At 49.2% G+C, this 19,992-nt stretch overlaps 2 protein-coding genes across 2 annotated transcripts; one reads left to right on the top strand and one right to left on the bottom strand.

Annotated features, from left to right (window-relative positions):
• Positions 1–3,692: 3,692 nt before the first annotated feature.
• On the bottom strand, positions 3,693–4,553 carry PSMB11 (proteasome subunit beta 11). The gene has a single exon (XM_046007403.1). It carries the CDS (start codon positions 4,551–4,553, stop codon positions 3,693–3,695), a length of 861 nt encoding a protein of 286 aa, XP_045863359.1.
• A 6,518-nt stretch (positions 4,554–11,071) lies between these two features.
• Positions 11,072–18,791, top strand: PSMB5 (proteasome 20S subunit beta 5). The gene is made up of 3 exons (XM_046010043.1): positions 11,072–11,321; positions 12,053–12,359; positions 18,285–18,791. Exons 1-3 carry the CDS (start codon positions 11,124–11,126, stop codon positions 18,569–18,571), a joined length of 792 nt encoding a protein of 263 aa, XP_045865999.1. The 5' UTR covers positions 11,072–11,123; the 3' UTR covers positions 18,572–18,791.
• The last annotated feature ends 1,201 nt before the right edge of the window (positions 18,792–19,992 follow it).

The following is a 19,992-nucleotide window of genomic DNA, read 5'->3' as shown; positions in this document are numbered from 1 at the left end:
GGGAGGCAGCTGGGGAAGGGGAAAAAGGGAGGAAGGGGAGGGGCCTCCATCTCTAATTTCATAATAAACAAACACTTTATTTTCTAAAGCTGGAGCCCTGTTTCCAGTTCTGCATGTGGGTTTCTGTGCAGAGCTTCTCTATGCCAAAAGGTGGAAGGAGAGGCCTGACCCAACCCTGCTGGTTCCTTTCTTCTTTGTGGGGAGTCCACTCCTTTCTTTTTTGGGAGGGCAGGCCACTCAAGTCCCTCTAGCCTGAGGAGGGAGTAAGTACCCCCACTGTGACTCTCCTGTTCCTTGCTGGTCTCAAAATGTCCAAGGGAATTAAGGGGATTGGCCAGAGGGGAGAGTGGCAAGGAGAAGTTGGGGTGAGAGTTCCTGAGAAGAGAGGGGGAGAGATAAAAGACTAAGAGAGGAAGCTGGCTTTTAGACCAGGAAAGCCGTCCTCTCCGTGCCAGGTGGGAGAGGGTGGGCCCGGCTGAGATGGCATAGTCACTCTGAGTCTGGGTCCAGTGACCACATCTTTAATTATCCCCAGTCCTGGTCTTACTCTCCATGGAACACATAGGGGAAGGGAGGGGGACCAGGAGTGAGCTATCAGGGGGCCCAGGAGTCGAATCAAAGTCTACTGGGATGTGAGCTGAGCAGAGGCCATTGTTTCTCAGTGTGCACTCCCTGAGCAGAGAAGGGAGGTCCTAATTCCAGGCAGGGCTCCTGGAGGTGCATGGTGATGATAGGTCCAGACAGAGCCTCCTTGCCCTCCCCTCCAAGTGTAGGGTGCTGGCCATGGGGGGAACTGCTCCAATGGGAAGATGCCTTCTCTCACACCTTCATGCCTGCTTGATTAGGGTAACCAGGTGCCAGGAAAACAGGACCCTTGCTCTGGGGCTGGACTTGTCCTTTACTCTGTGAAGGGAACTGGAACTGGAGCCCCAACTGGCCAAAGGCCCGAGCAAGAGCAGGCTGGCTGCCCCCCGAAGGAGAGGATTAGGAGCCAACCCCCCAAGTGTGGTGTCAGGGACAGGGTTTTCTGTTTGGGGGCAGGATGGGCAAGCTCTCTGCCCCTTTGCTCTTACCCCAACATCTGCAACAAACCTTCAGGAATAAGTGGAGAGCAGTGAGGGACTGACCCACAGGCCATTCCTAGGTGGGATGCGGCCTTTCCCTGCTCTCCCAGCCCTCCCTACCTGCATCCTGAGGTCAGGCCCCAACTCTGACTTGGTAAACTTGGAGGGAAACACAGGACATAGGGAAACAGGCCTGTCAACAAGACCCCTGGGCTTATCTCTGGTCTCAAATACCTCATCATCCTGAAAGACAGAACCTATCAAAGGGAATGAAGAGGGGCAGGGCTGTGGAAGGAAAGGAGAAGGGAGAGAAGGGGCTAGGTGACAGGAGAAGGAGGGTCTCCCTTCCTATTTTCCCCTGTATGTGTGTTCAGTCCTCCTTCCCCTGTCTGTGGGGAGGGGAAGGGCGCAGAGCATCCCAGGGAGTGAGCTGCAGGCAGTTTCTGAGCCTAAGACCATGCTCAGGCAACACCCCTGGGCTGCAAGCTCCCCACCACACACACACATACCCACTGTTTCTCCTTCCTGGGGCTTCAGGATAGGGGTGTGATGATGCAGAAGTGGGGAACTAATATGATGAGCTCTGCCCCCACTTCCTCTCCGTGTTGGGCCATTTTTCCAAAATAAGTGACAAGGCCTGGCTTTCTCTCCCAAGAGGGGCTGCACTCCTTATCCAGGTGTTAACTCTTTCTCTTCCAGTCTCTTCCCTGTCTCTGTATGCAGGAACTGCCACGCATTCTCTAGCACACTCATGTGCACACACCTCTACTGGGCCCCTCACTTACACAGATCCACGTACGTCTCTGCACTTGGAGATGCATCCTCTTATGCCTGAGTCCATCATGTCCTTGAACCCTGGGCAAAAGCTTTCCTCCTGCGCTCCTCCAGGACTAGGCTGGCCCTGGGGGGTCCCTGAGCTCTGCCTATCATTCCCAGAGCTCTGCACCTTCTCCCCAGAGACTGAAGAATGGACAGGGCGGGTGAAGGGTTGCTGTTGAGGCCACTGATGAGATTCCTGGCCCCTGACTCTCAAATGCTAGCCCTCCTGTAGGAGGCACCTTTCTGCTGCTCCTCCTCCCCCACCACAATTTCCTCCCTTGGCCTCCACTGCCTCCATGGCTTTCCTTCCTCAGACTCCCTGGCCTTTCCTCCCTCTTCCCTAATCATGCCCGGAAGGCCAGAGCCTGGGGGTCTCTTAGTCAGGCCAGCTCCAGCCTGGAGGAATTCTAAGCAGGAAGTCCAGTGTTGGGGCTTGGGGCTCAGAGCTGGGCGGCAGGCTGAGAGGAGGTTTCCAGGAGAGAGGAAAGGTGGGGGGCTGTGAATCTCAGGCCTGGAAGCTCTGCAGGAGCGGGATGAGAGAAAGAAGGTTCAGCAACATTCCCTCCATTCAGTCCTGTCTCTTGGTTGACTGTGCTTCCCGCCCAACCCCCTTCAAGTTTGCCTGGGGAGGAGCAGGGTGGAAAAGGTGGCCCCCCTGGAACTGGCAGCCAGCCTTTCCAAGTCAGGGCTTATAGGGGAGCTGGAGGAGGGGCAGGAAGGGCGGGAGAGGTTGTGCTAGCCCAACAGTTCCCATTGGCACAGCCACCTCCCTCTTTTCTTCCTTCCCCAAAGGAAGTGACAGGAAGGAAAGGCTGGAAAGAAGGCAAAGGAAGAAAGGAGGAAGGGGAAAGAGGGAAAGAAGTCTGGCCTCAGCAGTGACAGGGTCTGAAGACCAGAGCTCCCGGTAGGCAATGACCATGGATCCAGGTCCTGGGGTAGGGGTGGGGGGTGGCCACCCTCCAGGCCCTTGGGCTCCTCTGCCCACCAGGCAGGGGTTTGGCCCAGCTCCTTACCCCCAACCGCACTCCCAGATGCCTGAACGGCCTAGGGCAGAAGGACAAGGCAAGAAAGAGGACCTGGGAGGACAGAGCTGTGTTGAAGGAGCAGAACTCTGGAGCGAAGGCCCGGAAGGCAGGGTCCCACCCTCATCTCTGCCACTTACTGTGTGACCCCGGCAAGTCACATAACCCTTTGAAGCTGTTTCCTCTTCCGCAAAGTGAGGATAATTTTTACCTCAGAGTTATCATGAGAAGGGCATTCAGAAGGAATAGTGATTGTAGTCCTTAGAGTCCCTCCCGGGCAGGGGGAGAAGGCCCCCCCCCCATAAGGTCTGTGCTGCCCTGTCCCCCCTCACCTGGGTGCTCCGGGCCACTTGCCCCACCTTACTCCACCCCCAGTTACCCCCCTCACCAAGGTGACAAAGTGACAAAGACTCTGAAGTTCAGATACAGAAATGGGAGGCAAAGAGAGCAGGGATCAGGTCGGGAAAGGCGGCAAAGAAGGTGGTGAGAAAGAGGGTCTAGCACCTAGCCCTGTGTCTGGCGTGCAGCAGGCACATAGGGATTATTTGTGGAGAACTTGGGGGTGGAAAGGAGGCTGGACCAATCCACTGGGCAACCAGAGGAACATGTTGGACAGAGCCACCCACAGCGTTGGGAGGCAGAAAGGGATGGGGATCTAGAACAAATGGAGCTGGGAACCCCTGTGGGCTGCAGCCAGATGCTGTGAGTCTCCTCTCCCCACCCCCGCCCCCATGCCTATCCTCCCACCCACTCCGTTGGCCAAGGTCCCCCCAAGTCCTGCTGCTTCTCACAGCATCTCAGTCTCTGCGGCCATCCTGCAGGCTCTGTGCAGGGTGGCAGGCTCAGCCTGGTCCTGGATGGCCTCCTCCTCCTCCTCTTCCTTCTCTGGTTCCGGAAGCTTCTGCAGTTCCCAGTACAGCACACAGGCATCGCTGCGCGACACATACTCCCATCCGCTTTCCCGCACATGGAAAAGGTCTACAGAGCCCCCTGAGTAGGCATCGCGGTGGGTGGCGTGGGTCACGGCGCGGCGAGCCAGGGCATAGGCTTCCTGGGGGCTCATGTCGTAGCGGTAGCCGCGGTCGAGCACGCCATAGGCATAGGGAGATCCAGAGCCCACCGAGAAGATGTTCCCCTGCAGGCGGGTGCCATCACTGTCCACATAGAAGAGGGCAGGGCCCGAGCGGTCCCAGCCACACAGCGCGGTGGCCACGCACAGATCCAGCCCCCGGTAGCAGGACATCAGGGCCGACAGGAGTCTGGCGGCCCCCGCCACGGTGGGCAGCTGCCCCTCCCTCAGGGCGCGCAGCCGCAGTTCCCGCCGCAACACGCGGTACCACGTGGCACAGTCGGCTGACGTGCCGGACGTGGTGCCCAGCAGGTGCCGGTGCACCGGGAGGATCTTGCGGGAGGCCGGGCACTGCACGTAGCTACCACAGGATGCCCGGGTGTCCGCAGCAGCGATGACTCCGTGCCGGAAGCGGAAGGCCAAGGTGGTGGTGCCGTGGGCCAACCTGGGGCCATGCGTCCGCAGGAAGGTTTGCGGGTCACAACCCGGGGGCACTGCCCAGCCGCCGGCCTGAGGCAGGTGAGGCGACAGTCCCCAGGTGTCCGGGGCCTGCCACTTGCACACATCCTGCAGAGCCATCCCTGGGGCTAAGTGATGGCTGGAAGGAGCAAGGCAGGGATTTGTGAGCTGGAGCTGGGGAGGGGAGGGACGCTGTGGAGACGCTGGGCTGTAGCCAGAAGGGCACGGGGGGGGGGGGGGGCGGGGGCGGGCAGGTGATCTTTGGCTTCACTTCTCCCCCCACCCCAAGTCAGGCTCTGGGACTGCCCTGAGCAGCGGCCTCCTTTTGCTCAGAGAATGGCTGAGGAGAGACAGGAGGAGGCCAAGGAAGTCTTCACTGCTGGGAAGACGCCGCTGGTGACACACCTGAGCGTCATCCAAGGAGTCTCCCATCTATCATTCTCCCAGCACCTGGAGTGGGGGGGGGGGGGGGGCAGTGGGTTGACTTCAGAGGAAAGGAGGCATGAGTGGAAGGAGCACTGCTGGGTCCCTCTTGTGTCTCCTGTGGGGGGCGCTGGACATGAAAAGACAGATGAGGCTGTCGCAGCCCCTGCAGCCGCTCCCAGCTGTTGAGAGAGGGACACCTGGGTAACTCAGTCAGTTGAATGTCCAGCTCTTGATTTCGGTTCAGGTCGTGATCTCAGGGTGATGAGATCAAGCCCCACGTCAGGCTCTGCGCTTTGCATGGAGTCCCATTGGATTCTCTCCCTCTCCCTCGGCTCATGCTCTCTAAATAAATAAATAGATTTAGATAAATGAATAAATAAAATCTTAAAAAAGAAAGAAGAGAGGCGCCTGGGTGTTTCAGTGGGTTAAGCCTCTGCCTTGGGCTCAGGTCATGATCTCAGGGTCCTGGGATCCAGCCCTCCATCGGGCTCTCTGCTCAGCAGGGAGTCTGCTTCCTCCTCTCTCTCTGCCTGTGTCTGCCTACTTGTGATCTCTGTCAAATAAATAAATAAAATCTTAAAAAAAAAAGAAAGAAAAGAAGAAAAATAGTGCTGTGAACCCACCAAGGTGGGAGTCGTTTTTTGTTTGTTTTTTTAAGATTTTATTTCTTTGAGAGAGAGAGAAAGCACAAGTAGGGGGAGCAGGGGAGGTCTAGGGAGAAGCAGGCTCTCCGCTGAGCAGGGAGATTGATGCAGGACTCGATCTCAGGACCCTGGGATCCTGACCTGAGCCAAAGGCAGACACTTAACAAACTGAGCCACCCAGGCACCCAAGGCAGGGGCCTTTGACGTCGGGTTCCCTCTTCAGGGGTTTGAGGCCAGGGAACTCTAATGCTCAGCTCACACTTTGACTTTCTAGTCAGGAGAAAAAGAAATGGATGGAGAGCAGGACAAAAGAGAAAAGTGCAAGAGAGTCTTTATGAGGGGGAGGTGTGTTCAAATACCTTCCAGAAAGGCAGGGTACAGAGGGACCTGGGTGAAAGGAAACTAGAACATGGAGCTCTCTTTCTCCTTTGTTTTGAAGGTGCGTACGAACTTCCATCTGCACGAAGACCACATTCCTGACAGTTTCTAGCCGTATAGCTTCTCTGTTGTGGGAAACTTCCCAGGATGTAGCTGAAAGTATCTAATGGCCTTCCCTTTCCCCGTCTCCCTTCTGCCCAGTAGTTCACAATAGCGGGAGAGTTATTTGTAGTTCCAAGGCAAAACAAACAACTGACCTTGTCCGCATTAGGCTGAGTCTAAGTCTTAGACCAACCAGGGGTGGGCAAGGGATAGGACCGCTGGCCCTTCAGAAAGACGAAGTAGACTGGGGCAGAGTGACAAGCCTTAACTACTTCCAACACCATCTGGCGTATATTTTACTAAAGCCTGCAGCTCAAAGGGGTGCTGTGGAAATGGGCTTAGTCAAAGAAACAGACTCACACACAAGGGAAAGAGCCTGGAGCCCCCCAGATACCATGATGGTGGGGCTGTAGAGTCAGTACTAAAGGCAAGTGCAAACATGTCATGGGAGGACTGGAGAAACCAGGAGGTCACACTAAAGTCCAACCAGTCTTTCTCCTTTCTTTTGCACAAGACCACATGTGACTCTTACTGGAGAGATAAGTATGTCTCCTGTTTTTCCTTTTTTTTTCTTTTTTTTTTAAGATTTTATTTATTTATTTGACAGAGTGATCACAAGTAGGCAGAGAGGCAGGCAGAGAGAGAGGCGGAAGCAGGCTCCCCGCTGAGCAGAGAGCCCAACGTGGGGCTCGATCCCAGGACCCTGAGATCGTGACCTGAGCCGAAGGCAGAGGCTTAACCCACTGAGCCACCCAGGTGCCCCATGTCTCCTGTTTTTAAAGACTAAGCCTTAGATGTTGTATATATGGATGGATTGTCACCTCCTTAAGTCAAACCATTCTCAAGTCAGATGTGGACAGTTGAATGGCCTTCTAATTGGCCACCCTCTAGTCTCCCCTCTAATCATACCCTCCACACTGACATGTTTTCCTAACGTGTCTTCTCTACTAAGAAATCCTGAAGGGCTACAAGATCAAACCCAAACCACCTTCTCCTCGCCAGGCTGGCATTTAAGGCCCATGATGGTCCCATCCTGATCTATCCACCACAACCTCTTTCACACCGTTCCTAACACATCTCACACTTCCCCTTCCTCTACTTTTTTCATCTATTTTTTTCAAGATTTTATTTTTCTTTAAACATTATTTATTTATTTATTTGAGAGAGAAAGAGAGAGAGAGAGCAAGTGAGCATGAGTTGTGAGGGCAGAGGGAGATGGAGAAGCAGACTCTCCCCTGCGCAGGGAGCTCTACTTGGTTCTTCCTCCCAGGACCTAGGGTCATGACCCAAGCTGAAGGCAGCTGTTCAACTGACTGAGCCACCCAGGTAACCAAGATTTTTTTTTTTTAAGATTTTATTTATTTATTTGACAGTCACAGATCACAAGTAGGCAGAGAGAGAGAGGAAGGGAAGCAGGCTCCCCGCTGAGCAGAGAGCCCAATGCATGGCTCGATCCCAGGACCCTGGGACCATGACCTGAGCCAAAGACAGAGGGTTTAACCCACAGAGCCACCCAGGCGCCCCAATTTTTTTAAAAAATATTTTATTTATTTATTTGTTTATTTTGACAGAGAGAGACGGAACACAAGCAGGGGGAGTGGGAGAGGGAGAAGCAGGCTTCCTGCCCAGCAGGGAGACTGATACGGGGCTCGATCCCAGTATCCTGGGACTATGTCCTGAGCCGAAGGCAGATGCTTAACGACTAAGCCTAAGATTTTATTTTATTTATCTTTTTTTTTTAAAGATTTTATTTATTTATTTGACAGAGAGATCACAAGTAGGCAGAGAGGCAGGCAGAGAGAGGAAGGGAAGCAGGCTCCCTGCTGAGCAGAGAGATCGATACAGGACTCGATCCCAGGACCCTGAGATCATGACCTGAGCCGAAGGCAGAGGCTTGACTCACTGAGCCACCCAGGTGCCCCAAGATTTTATTTTTAAGTAATCTCTACACCCACAGTGGGGTTTGTTTCTTTATTTTTTTTTTTTTTGAAGATCTTATTTATTTATTTGATAGACAGAGATCACAAATAGACAGAGAGGCAGGCAGAGAGAGAGGAAGGGAAGCAGGCTCCCTGTTGAGCAGAGAGCCCGATGTGGGGCTCGATCCCAGGACCCTGAGATCATGACCTGAGCTGAAGGCAGAGGCTTTAACCCACTGAGCCACCCAGGCGCCCCCCACAGTGGGGTTTGAACTTAGCCCCAAGGACAAGAATCACATTCTGTTGACTGAACCAGCCAGGTACCTCTCTCGTTCATCTATCTGAATCCTATCCTTCAAAGCCTGGCTTGAGTATCATCTGTTTTGAAAATACTTCTCAGGTGTGGTCTGAGAGAGGTGAGGCTGTTGGTTTGAGGAGCAATGGGATCCACACGGTATTTAGGGAAACGAATCTACACTTCCTTAGCATGCCTTCCTGGTCTCCCCACCTCACTCCAAGCTATATTGATCTCTCTCACCTCTGAACTACAACACTTATCATTTTTTTTCTCCCCCAAACCTTCTTTATTGAGATAAAATTGACACATGACATTATGTAAGTTTAAGGTGTGCAATGTGATGATTTGATACAGGCATTTATTGCAAAATGTTTACCACAATAAGGTTAATGAACACATCCTTCACTTTATATAATTAACCATTTTTGTGGTGGTGGTGAGAACATTTAAAATCTACTCTCTTGGGGCACCTCGTTGGCTCAGTCATTAAGTGTCTGCCTTTGGCTCAGGTCCTGATCCCAGGGTCCTGGGATCAAGGCCCACATCAGGCTTCCTGCTCCTCAGGAAGCTTCTCCCTCTCCACTCCCCCTGCTGTGTTCCCTCTCTCACTGTGTCTCTCTCCATTAAATAAATAAAATCTTTAAAAATAAAATAAAATCTACTCTCTTAGCAACTTTCAACTACGGAATACAATTTAGCATCATTAACTATAATCATAATGCTGTACATTAGATTCCCAGAACTTCTTGTAACTGGAAATGTGTATTTACCCTTTGAACAATATCTCCCCGTTTCCCCTACTCCACAGCCCCTGGTAACTACCAATCCACTCTCTGTTCATATGGAGTTTGGTTTTGTTAGATTCCACATATAAGAGAGAGCATACAGTATTTGTCTTTCTCTGCCTGACATGTATCTCTCTATATAGATACAGATAGAGATGGTGACAGGTGATATACATATATCTCTATCTATCTATCTAGAGAACTAATACAAAGTAAGTTGAGAACAGATTATGGAACGCCTTGAATGCCATACCGAGGAGTTGAATCTTAGAGAACATTTTTAAGCAGGCAAGAGATAAGATTAAGAGGGTGTTTTAGGAAAATTAATCTGGTACTGTGCAAAATGAATTAGAGAGTATAGTTTGGGCCCAGAAAATCAGTTAGAAGAATATTTCAGTAATTCAGGAGTGAGGAAATAAGAAGCCAAAAGGTGGTATCAGTTGTAATGAAAAACAAACAAACAAACACCCAAAACCACATGAGAAGTACTGTAGAGGAAGAATCAACAGGATTTGGCAACTTACGGAATCTGATGGAAAGGAAGGGGAGTTGTCAAAGATGGCCAGGGCTTCAAGCCTCTGTGACCGGAAGAACATTGTTACCATTCTCTCCTGTATTCACTTGGCAAGCATTTACTAAGCATACAGTGGGCGCAGAGATGAACAGTAGAGAAATACCTGTCTTTAGAAACTTGCAGTCAAGTACACTTACAGCCAATCACTTTAAAATGTGAAAGTGTCTTAAGAGAGGTACAAATGCTATTAGTGGCAGTGTGAACGAACCACAGGGGAGAGTCAGGAGGAGGACAAGTTGCATCGCAGGGGGGACGGCAAAATAATACCTGCTCTATAAATGGAGGCACTCCGAATTTTCTACACCATCCAAGTGTGAGACGCAGATAAAGATCTTCTGCTTCATTACATTCTGATGGTTGGGCTTGGAAAGGGTTGCCAAATTTCAGCATTAAAAATACAACATATGCAGAGTCAGAGTCTGTGGGGAAGAGAAGGGACTAGGTTGGGCATCAGAGGAAAGCGGAATTTAGATATTGATGGATGTTGCTACTGGAATCCAACAAGGAAGGCCAGACACTGACTTCATAGAACCATAAAGCAGGAGGCAACATTTCATACATTTGCCCACTTCCTTGTTTGTTATGGGTCCCCAAAGGGTTGAAAAATGAAGGTGGGAAGAGAGAGAGACAATGATAAATACCACATTCCTGTATTAATAAAGAGCTTGTCTTAGCAAGCCTAAGTTAGAGAACCTCTTGGTACATCTTTACGGATCATCAGCCCTCCTCCAGGCTCTGAGATGGTAAATGACTATTGACTCGGTTATTCGGAGCTGAACTGAGAATCTAGTTTGTGGATTAACTGGGTCCCATACGTTTCCTTCTTTATTCTTCTGCCTTTTAGGCAATACATTACTTATTAGAATTTCCACCACAGGGTGGGAGTAAAGAGAATATTAAATCTTAAAAACTGGTTATGTTACAGAAGTTGAGTAGTGTGGCGATTAATGCTATCAAACAACAAGAGGTATAGCACTTTTATTTTGTTGCAATTTTTACCACAAACTACTGGGGGTTAACTAACTTCACAGGAAAATGGCCTCAGAGTACATCATTATTTTACCCAGTGTTAACGGGGGTGCCCTTAAGCAAAATGGCAACTTCAGTTGCGTTAATAGGATGCTAAAGCCGCCCAGCTGTAAAGTGTTGCTTGGACACCTGGCAAGGCGGGGACAACTTAGTATTAAAGGTTTTGAAAGGATTTTCAACTAGTCACGCCCTTCTCAAAGATGGCCGGCCTCACTTCCCCTACGCAACAAGGACGTTTCTGATCGCTTCCTATGAATTGGAGGTGAATTTAACCCGGTATTGCTTGCCTGACGAAAGTAAAGGTGACAACAACATCCTTTTAAAATCTAGAGGAAGTTAAGGCATTTCTTTTTATCCCCTCGGTGAAAACCGTTCCTGGCATCGGGTTCTTGTTTTTGGAGGCGTGGTTGCCAGTAGTTAAAATGGCTCCTCCCTGGGATAGCTTTAATAGGAAGTGAAGCTGTGACGGCAAGGCGTTGCCCGGCTGCTCTTTAGTAGGCCTTCTCGCAGCGAGTTTTTTGTGCCCTTACTAGACATGGCGCTGGCCAGCGTGTTGGAGAGGCCGCTACCGGTGAACGGGCTCGGGTTTTTTGGACTCGGGGGTCGTGCGGATCTGCTGGACCTGGGTCCAGGGAGTCCCAGCGATGGGCTGACCCTGGCCGCGCCCAACTGGGGTGTCACGGAGGAGCCAAGAATCGAAATGCTTCATGGAACCACCACCCTGGCCTTCAAGGTGCGGACCCAACCGCCGCGCCGGGCTGAGACCCGCGCGCCCGCGCCCTTGCCGACCTTCCTGGCCTTCCGGCTGGACCGGAGCCCTCGGGGGCCGCGACCACGGAGCCTAGTGGGAGCCTCCGGCCTGTCCTTCCGACCCCGGTGGTTTCGCTGTCTCATTGACCTGAGAGGCTTCGGTTCTCGCTCTAGGCGTAGGACCGCGGGGCTGAGGTTAAGGGGGAGAAGAAACCCGAGGCTGCTTGGGTTGATTCCTAGGCGACGCCTATGACTCCGGTTCAGGAAAGGGAAGGCCTCAAAGCAATGAATATTGGCAGAGGAAAGAATTTTTAACCATTAACTAAAGGTTTTAAAAACTGGGTCCCCATTAGGCAAGGGTAACTGAAAAGCGATGAGGGAAAGGATTGTGGGAGGGAATACTGTAGCGGGAGCCAGACCACTGGAATTCTTGACCCAGCTTTACTATAACCAGGTGTATGATCTTGGGCAAGTTATTGGATCTCATTGAACTCGTTTCCTGATCTATAAAATGAAATTGAAGTTAATACTGGTTATACCATGTCGTGGGATCTATGTGAAGCTTAGTTGATACTAATATGTGGAAAGCATTTTGTGAAGTGGAAAAAGACAGAGAAAGATATTCTGGTTTTCCACTGACGCAAAAAGAAATGTGAAGGAGATGTTTCTGTGGTCTGATGTGACCTGCTTTGTGTTTTCCTCTGATCTTAACAGTTTCAACATGGAGTCATTGTTGCAGCGGACTCTCGGGCCACAGCTGGTGCCTATATAGCCTCCCAGACAGTAAAGAAGGTGATAGAGATCAATCCCTACCTGCTGGGCACCATGGCTGGGGGCGCAGCGGATTGCAGCTTCTGGGAGCGGCTGTTGGCTCGGCAATGTCGAATATATGAGCTTCGAAACAAGGAACGCATCTCGGTAGCAGCTGCCTCCAAGCTGCTTGCCAACATGGTGTATCAGTATAAAGGCATGGGGCTGTCCATGGGCACCATGATCTGTGGCTGGGATAAGAGAGGCCCTGGTGAGTTAAGCTGCAAGCACTTGGTTCTTGGGCTGGCACTACAGAGAGGAGGGGTTGGATGAACAGGTGAATGAAAGGGCTTTGAGTCCTAGCTGGGGATGTGTTGATTAGGTTCTCCACCCTTTCTTCTCTTTGTTCAAGGAAGGCACTACTGTGTAGGAGAGGGCATGGAGCTTAGACTAGCTGTGTCATTGACTACCCCGTGTGACCTTTGGCTGCTCATTTTCCCAGTCAGTTTCATCTTCTCTTAGGTTGGTTAAAGGAGGTAATACATGTAAAGCATGTCTGGCACATAATGTTTCTCCTCTCTCCCATAAAATGGTAAGACCTACAAAGAATGTATTTGAGAATTAAGCTGGATAATAGACATAAAAACTCCAGTCAGTGCTTTCTAATAAAAATATAATGTGTACCACACATGTAATTTAAATATATTTTTTAAGATTTTTAAAATTTATTTATTTGACAGAGATCACAAGTAGATAGGCAGGCAGAGAGAGAGAGAGAGAGAGAGAGGGAAGCAGGCTCCTCGCTGAGCAGAGAGCCCGATGCGGGACTGGATCCCAGGACCCTGAGATCATGACCTGAGCCGAAGGCAGTGGCTTAACCCACTGAGCCACCCAGGCGCCCTCACACATGTAATTTAAAATTGTCTTATGGAGGGGCACCTGGCTGGCTCTGTCAGTAGAGCATGTAACTCAGGGTGGTGAGTTCAGGCTCCATGTTGGGTGTAGAGTTTACTTAAAATAATAATAATAATAACTTTTTAAAAAGATTTTATTTATTTGAGAGAGCAAGTGAGCTTGAGCAGGGAAGGAGCAGGAGAAGGAGAAGCAGACACTCCGCTGAGGAGTGAGCCAGGTGCAGGGCTCGGATCCCTGGACTCCATCCAGGATCATGACCTGAGCCAGAGACAGATGCTTAACTGAGCCACCCAGGCGCCCCAATAACAATTTTTTAGAATTGTCTAATGTATATATATTTAAGAAGTAAAAAGATGGGGACATTGTAATGATTCATTTAATCCAGAACACCTAAAATAATATCATTTGGCATGTGCATTAGCCCCATTTCAAGTGCTCAATGCCACATGTTGCTAGTGGCCACTGTCCTGGACAGTGAAACTCTAATATACAGGAAGTTAGTCATTTCTCTTCTTTTTTCCTTTAGGGAGTCTTTGGCCTAGAAGGGGCCTTTAGGGCTGATCCTTTCCTTGCTTGATAGAATCACCCTAGGTCCTATTCTGTCATCTCTTAAAATAAATTCCTTAGCCTTTTTCTGTTGTTAGTATATAGAAACCTTGCCAGGAAGTTCAGCCTTGTATCTGATGTCAGTTCCTTTTCAACCAGATTTTTTTTTTTTTTTTTTAAGTTTCATTTAAGTATTCATTTAAATAATCTCTACGCCCAACGTGGGGCTCAAATTCACCACCCTGAGATCGAGAGTCACACACTCCACACAGGCTGAGCCCGCCCGGCACCTCAGCTTTTCGACCAGTTTTGGATGTCTCTTTATCAAGCTGGAATACACCTAGTCATTTTCTGTATAATTTTCCTCCTCCATGCTTGAGTAGTTTATTCTTCCCTTTTGTTTTTGCTTCATTCATTCACCTGTAGAGTGAGTGCCTAGTTTTTTTTCTGTCGAACAACTAATTGGCAGGATACCCAGCACTTTTCCACTTGCTTTAGAAACTCTCCGTTCACTGTTCAGTGGAGGGTGAATAAGTAGATTAAAAAAGTGGATGTGAGGGGCACCTGGGTGGCTCAGTGGGTTAAACCTCTGCCTTCCGCTCGGGTCATGATCCCAGTGTCTTGGGATCAAGCCCCACATCGGGCTCTCTGCTCAGCGGGAAGCCTGCTTCTCCCTCTCTCTCTGCCTGCCTCTCTGCCTGCCTCTCTGCCTACTTGTGATCTCTGTCTGTCAAGTAAATGAATAAAATCTTTAAAAAAAAAAAAAAAAAGTGGATGTGAGAGAGGAGCATAGTTTGTTACTTTGGAAATTGAGATGCTTTTTTTGGAAAAGCGTGAAAGAACAGCTCCATACATTTTTTGTGTGGCCCAGGGAAGCATTTTGGAACTGTTGCTTCATACTCTTAGCTACTGGGTCTATTCCAGGGGACGGAAGCAGTGTATGAGAGTACAGATGCTGACTAGCAAAGAGAACCTGAGAAGCTAGAGCATAACCTAAATCATGCCTTTACAGGAACCCTTCCCTACAGCATGTCCCATCTAGGATGAGTCAGTCCCTTGCCTCAAAAAGCAGACGATTGAAAAATGATTACAGATTTCTTAACACAAGGCTAAATGAGATGAATGCCATTTGTAAAAGAACCAATATGCTGCTGAGGGAGTTTTGAGGAAAAAGATTATTTCTGATGGGAGGACTCAGGACGACTTCATGGATAAGTGGCAGTTGAATAGGATGTGCAAGTGAGAGAAGGGGAGCATGGTGAACAAAGCGGGGGTGGATGAAGCATGCGGTCTGGGAGGAGTAACCGAAAGCCCAGTTTGTTTGTTTTAAATATTTATTTATTTGAGGGAGAGAGAATGTGCACACAAGCAGGGGGAGTGGCAGGCAGAGGGAGAGGGTGAAGCAGGCTCCCTGCTGAGCACAGAGCCTGATGCAGGGTTTGATCAGAAACCCTGGGATCATGACCTGGACTGAAGGCAGATGTTTAACCGACTGAGCCACCCAGGCACCCCCGAAAGCCCAGTTTAATCAGAACTAAGGTTGTGTGGAGAGGAGTAGTGATCCATAGAGCTGGAGAGCTAAACAGGAACCGTGTAGTGAGCCCGGTAGGCAAGGTAGTGGCCATGGGACTGAGGAGGGACTAGTTTGGGTTAGACATTGGAATCTTTGAACCTAAAGACTGGTTAGCATTTGGTTCTCAACTGGGTTGCTTTAGAATCACCTAGAGAACTTAAAACACAAGTCCCATACTTGTTCCCCACCCCAGACCAACTGGCAAAGAATACCTGGTGTAAGTCCTGGGCATCTTTTTAAAATGCTTCTTAGATGATTCTTTTTTTTTTTTTTTTTTTTAAGATTTTTATTTATTTATTTGACAGAGATCACAAGTAGGCAGAGAGAGAGAGGAGGGAAGCAGGCTCCCTGCTGAGGAGAGAGCCCGACATGGGGCTCGATCCCGAGACCCCGGGATCATGACCCGAGTCGAAAGCAGAGGCCCTAACTCACAGTGAGAGATTGGAACCACTGGAGCAGAAAAATAACGATCCTATTGGCAGGCAGAACTTGAGAACATGGGAGGCAGGTGGGCTGGTGGAGCAGTAGAGAGAGATGAGTTTGGTTGGTAATGGAGAACCACTGAAAATATTTGAGGGTAGGAAGCCTGAATCTGAACTTGGTGACAAAGGCATCCTGTTGGGAAGATCCAGCAGGTAGTTGGAATTGATAAACATTTTATTAAAATCTTTGTCTAAATTTTCATCTGTAGTAAATATTAGCTAACTTCTTCATAAAGTGCCAAATAGTAAATAATATAGGACTGCAAGCCATATGGTCTTTGTTTCAACTACCTAACTCTCCTGCTTTAGCATAAAAGCAGTCATAGACAATATGTACACAAATGGGTATGGCCGTGTCTCCGTAAAACTTTGTTTATAGAAACGGGCAGTTGGCCTGGCCAACCCATGATCTATACCAGCACAACCCAGTGGAAATAAAGTGTGAGCCATACATGTCATTTTAAATTTTGTAGTAGCCACATTTTTAAAATTAAAGAGAAATTAACTTTAATGATATATTGTATTTTGGAGTGCCTGGGTGATGCAGTTAGGTGTCCCACTCTTGGTTTCAGCTGTGATCTTAGGGTCGCACTCAGCCTGGAGTTGGCTTAGGATTCTCCCTCTTCCTCTTCCTCTGACCCTCCACCCTGTGTGCACACGCACTTTCTCTCAAACAAATAAATTTTTTTTTTTTAAAGATTTTATTTATTGGGGCATCTGGGTGGCTCAGTGGGTTAAAGCCTCTGCCTTCAGCTTAGGTCATGGTCCCGGGGTCCTGGGATTGAGCCCCACATCAGGCTCTCTGCTCAGTGGGGAGCCTGCTTCCCCCTTTCTCTCTGCCTGCCTCTCTGCCTGCTTGTGATCTGTCAAATAAATAAAATCTTAAAAAAAAAAAAAATTTATTTATTTGACAGAGAGAGGGACCAAGCAGGGGGAGTGGCAGAGGGAGAAGCAGGCTTCCCGAAGAGCAGGAAGCCCTAGGCGGGCCTTGATCCCAGGACGCGGGGATCATGACTGAGCCAAAGGCAGACACTTAATGACTGAGCCACCCAGGGCACCTGATAAATAAATAAATAAATAAATATAAATAAATCTTAATAATATATATTTTATTTTATACATCCAAAATGTTAGCACTTCAGCATGTGGTGCCAGCTTCATTTCACATGCTCAGTGGTCACACATGGCTAGTGGCTCCCATATTGGACAGTGCAGGTCTTTGCGATATAATTTGGAACTCTAGGCTCTCTCCTACTGTGTGGTATATGTCTTGTCCCCCAGATAGTCTAAACTTTGAGGACTAGGATTTTTTTTTTCTTTGTTTAAGTTTTTAGTTTTAGTTTAAGTTTTTATTTGTTTATTTGACAGAGAGAGACACAGCAAGAGAGGGAACACAAGCAAGGCAAGAGGGAGAGGGAGAAGCAGCCTTCCCACTGAGCAAGGAGCCAGATGCGGGGCTCAATCCCAGGACCTTGGGATCATGACCTGAGCCAAAGGCAGATGCCACCCAGGAGCCCTGTTTTCTTTTTTTAAAGATTTTATTTATTTGAGAGAGAACACCCCTAACACCCCAGGGCTAGAATTGTTTTAAACATCTCCACAGTGCCTGACATTCTGTGCTTGAAACCTAAGTCACGGGGCACCTGGATGGCTCAGTCGGTTGCATGTAGCCCTGTATCAGGCTCCTTGCTCCTCAAGAAGCCTGCTTCTCCCTCTGCATCTCCTGCTCCCCCTGCTTGTGCTTGTGGTCTCTCTCTCTCTCTCTCAAATAAATAAAAATAAAACCTTAAAAAAAAAGAAAACCTAAGTCATTTGGGTTATACTTGTCTTTTGGTTATGCAGTGAGGATAGTAAAGCAGTAATAATGTGAGGTAGAATCCAGGAATCTTAATATTTAATTTGATTCCTTCAGCTATTTTTTTTAATAGATTTTATTTATTTATTTGACAGCACAAGCAAGGGGAGTGGCAGGCAGAGGGAGAAGCAAGCTCCCCACTGAGCAGGGAGCCCAATGCAGGGCTCAGTCCCAGGACCCTGGAATCATGACCTGAGCTGAAGACAGGTGCTTAACTGACTGAGCCACCCAGGTGCCCCCAGCTATTTTTTTTTTCAAGTAATTTTATAGAAATATTATTTTCTTTTTCTTTTTTTAAAAAGATTTTATTTATTTACTTGACAGAGACACAGCGAGAGAGGGAACACAAGCAGGGGGAGTGGGAGAGGGAGGCTTCCTGCTGAGCAGGGAGCACAGTGCAGGGCTGGATCCCAGGACCTTGGGATCATGACCTGAGCAGAAGGCAGACGCTTAATGACTGAGCCACCCAGGCACCCCAAAGTATTTTTTTTTAAAGATTTTATTTATTTATTTGACAGAGATCACAAGTAGGCAGAGAGGCAGGCAGAAAGAGAGAGGGAGGCAGGCAGAAAGAGAGAGGGAAGCAGGCTCCCTGCTGAGCAGAGAACCCGATGTGGTGCTCCATCCCAGGACCCTGGGATCATGACCTGAGCTGAAGGCAGAGGCTTTAACCCACTGAGCCACCCAGGCACCCCAAAGTATTTTCTTATATATCTGTTGGTCTCCCTTGGGTTTCAGGAGGGATGGAGAACTTTTCTTGGAGAATGAGTTAGATGTCAAAAGAGATGGTCATTTTTTCCCTGCTAACCTCACCTCTCTTTCCAGGCCTCTACTATGTGGACAGTGAAGGAAACCGGATCTCAGGGGCCACCTTCTCTGTAGGTTCTGGCTCTGTCTATGCTTATGGGGTCATGGATCGGGGTTATTCCTATGACCTAGAGGTGGAACAGGCCTATGATCTGGCCCGTCGAGCCATCTACCAAGCCACCTATAGAGATGCCTACTCGGGAGGCGCAGTCAACCTCTACCATGTCCGGGAGGATGGCTGGATCCGAGTCTCCAGTGACAGTGTGGCTGATCTACATGACAAATACAGTGGCTCTATCCCCTGAAGGAGGGTGGATGTGGCTGCTTGCATTTCTTGGGGGAACTGTTGCTGGCAATGTGGGTACAGCTCCCCATCCTCTAGTGGAGGGGTCCTCAATTGTACTGATAATTTTTTTAAGCTCTGGTGGCATTGACCTCTATGTGTTACTAGTTGTTAATGACCTGCTGCAGAGGTGATTATTTGTTTTACTTTTTTGGATGTTAACATTACACTACTCGACCTCAGCCTGTGTTGTGTCTTTTGTCCACACTGTCCCTCCTCCAAGCACTTTACAGCCAAATAAGCCAGGACAGTGGGAGGGCACCGACTGTCATTACAGGAAACAGTGGTGTGAAGACATGTCTAGTGAATATATTAGCATCCCCACTCATGAAGCTAATAACAAAGGAGAGGGAGGAGGGAGAGACTTCCCGATTCTGTTTGCAAAGAGATGAAAAGTTGATGAGGTGGAAAGATGCACAGGGCTGTATGAGGAAGAGCTGCAGAGGGAAAGGCTCTCATCCTGCTGTGGGGGAGGGGAAGCCAATGCTACCCGCAGAGCAGAAAGGTGAAGAGGGTGAATCTTGAATCTTAAACCAACTGGGAAGGGACGGTTTGGACCTTGAGAAAAGAAGACTAAGAGGTGAGTGTGAAAGCGGTAGTGACCACAGGCTTGGTGATCCTTGTCCTTTTGGCCATCTGGTGTACACAGGTCAGGGACAAAGCAGTTGATGGTGGGTTTACAGTCTCCTGGACAGGAAGCGGCTCAAAACTGTCACTGGCATGTGTGGGTGGGGAGGAGACCCTGCTGAGAGCAGAGCAGTGGTTAATTTATCACACCCTGCACTAAGGGGGTTCCCAAGCTATGGTGGCAGCAGATGGTAAGGCCTTCTGTTAAAGAGAGTCCATAAGCATAGGGGAGATAGAGGAGGTTGATGGGAGAAACCTTTGAAAAAACAGGAAAGGAGGGTATGTACAGCACCGCTTTGTTTTTATTAGTAAGAAGGGTGAAAGTGGCTGGTGAGGGTGACAGCCCAGCCTCATATTTTGAGAAATCGAGGGGTAAGGCCTCCTCTCGCCTGTGGTGCGGATATCTTCCCTTCCCCCGCAGCCTCATGCAGTCGTGTATTGATTGATGAGGGCTGTCGGCCAGGAACTGATCGAGGCTTGTTAATTGCATTTGTCAAATGCAGGGAAATTGGGAATTAGTGAGATCCGAGCAGGGAGTTTGGAAAACAAATGACTCTGGTGCCTGAGGAGATTCATTTTGCTGAAAAGTGCCTCTGGAGCCCCTGGAGTCTGGGAGCCGCTAATGCTAGCTGGGAACTGGGCCCCCTCTGTGTTAGAGGCAGCCGTGTGAGAGCCTCAAGTACAGAGATCCTCTCCTTCAGGACAGTGGTTGGCAGACCTTTGTCACAAACCAAAGCCCTAGGGGCACCTAGCTGG

This window comes from Meles meles, chromosome 6 (assembly GCF_922984935.1).
Source record: "Meles meles chromosome 6, mMelMel3.1 paternal haplotype, whole genome shotgun sequence".
Taxonomy (NCBI): Eukaryota; Metazoa; Chordata; class Mammalia; order Carnivora; family Mustelidae; genus Meles; species Meles meles.
This window is presented reverse-complemented; position numbering and strand designations above follow the sequence as displayed.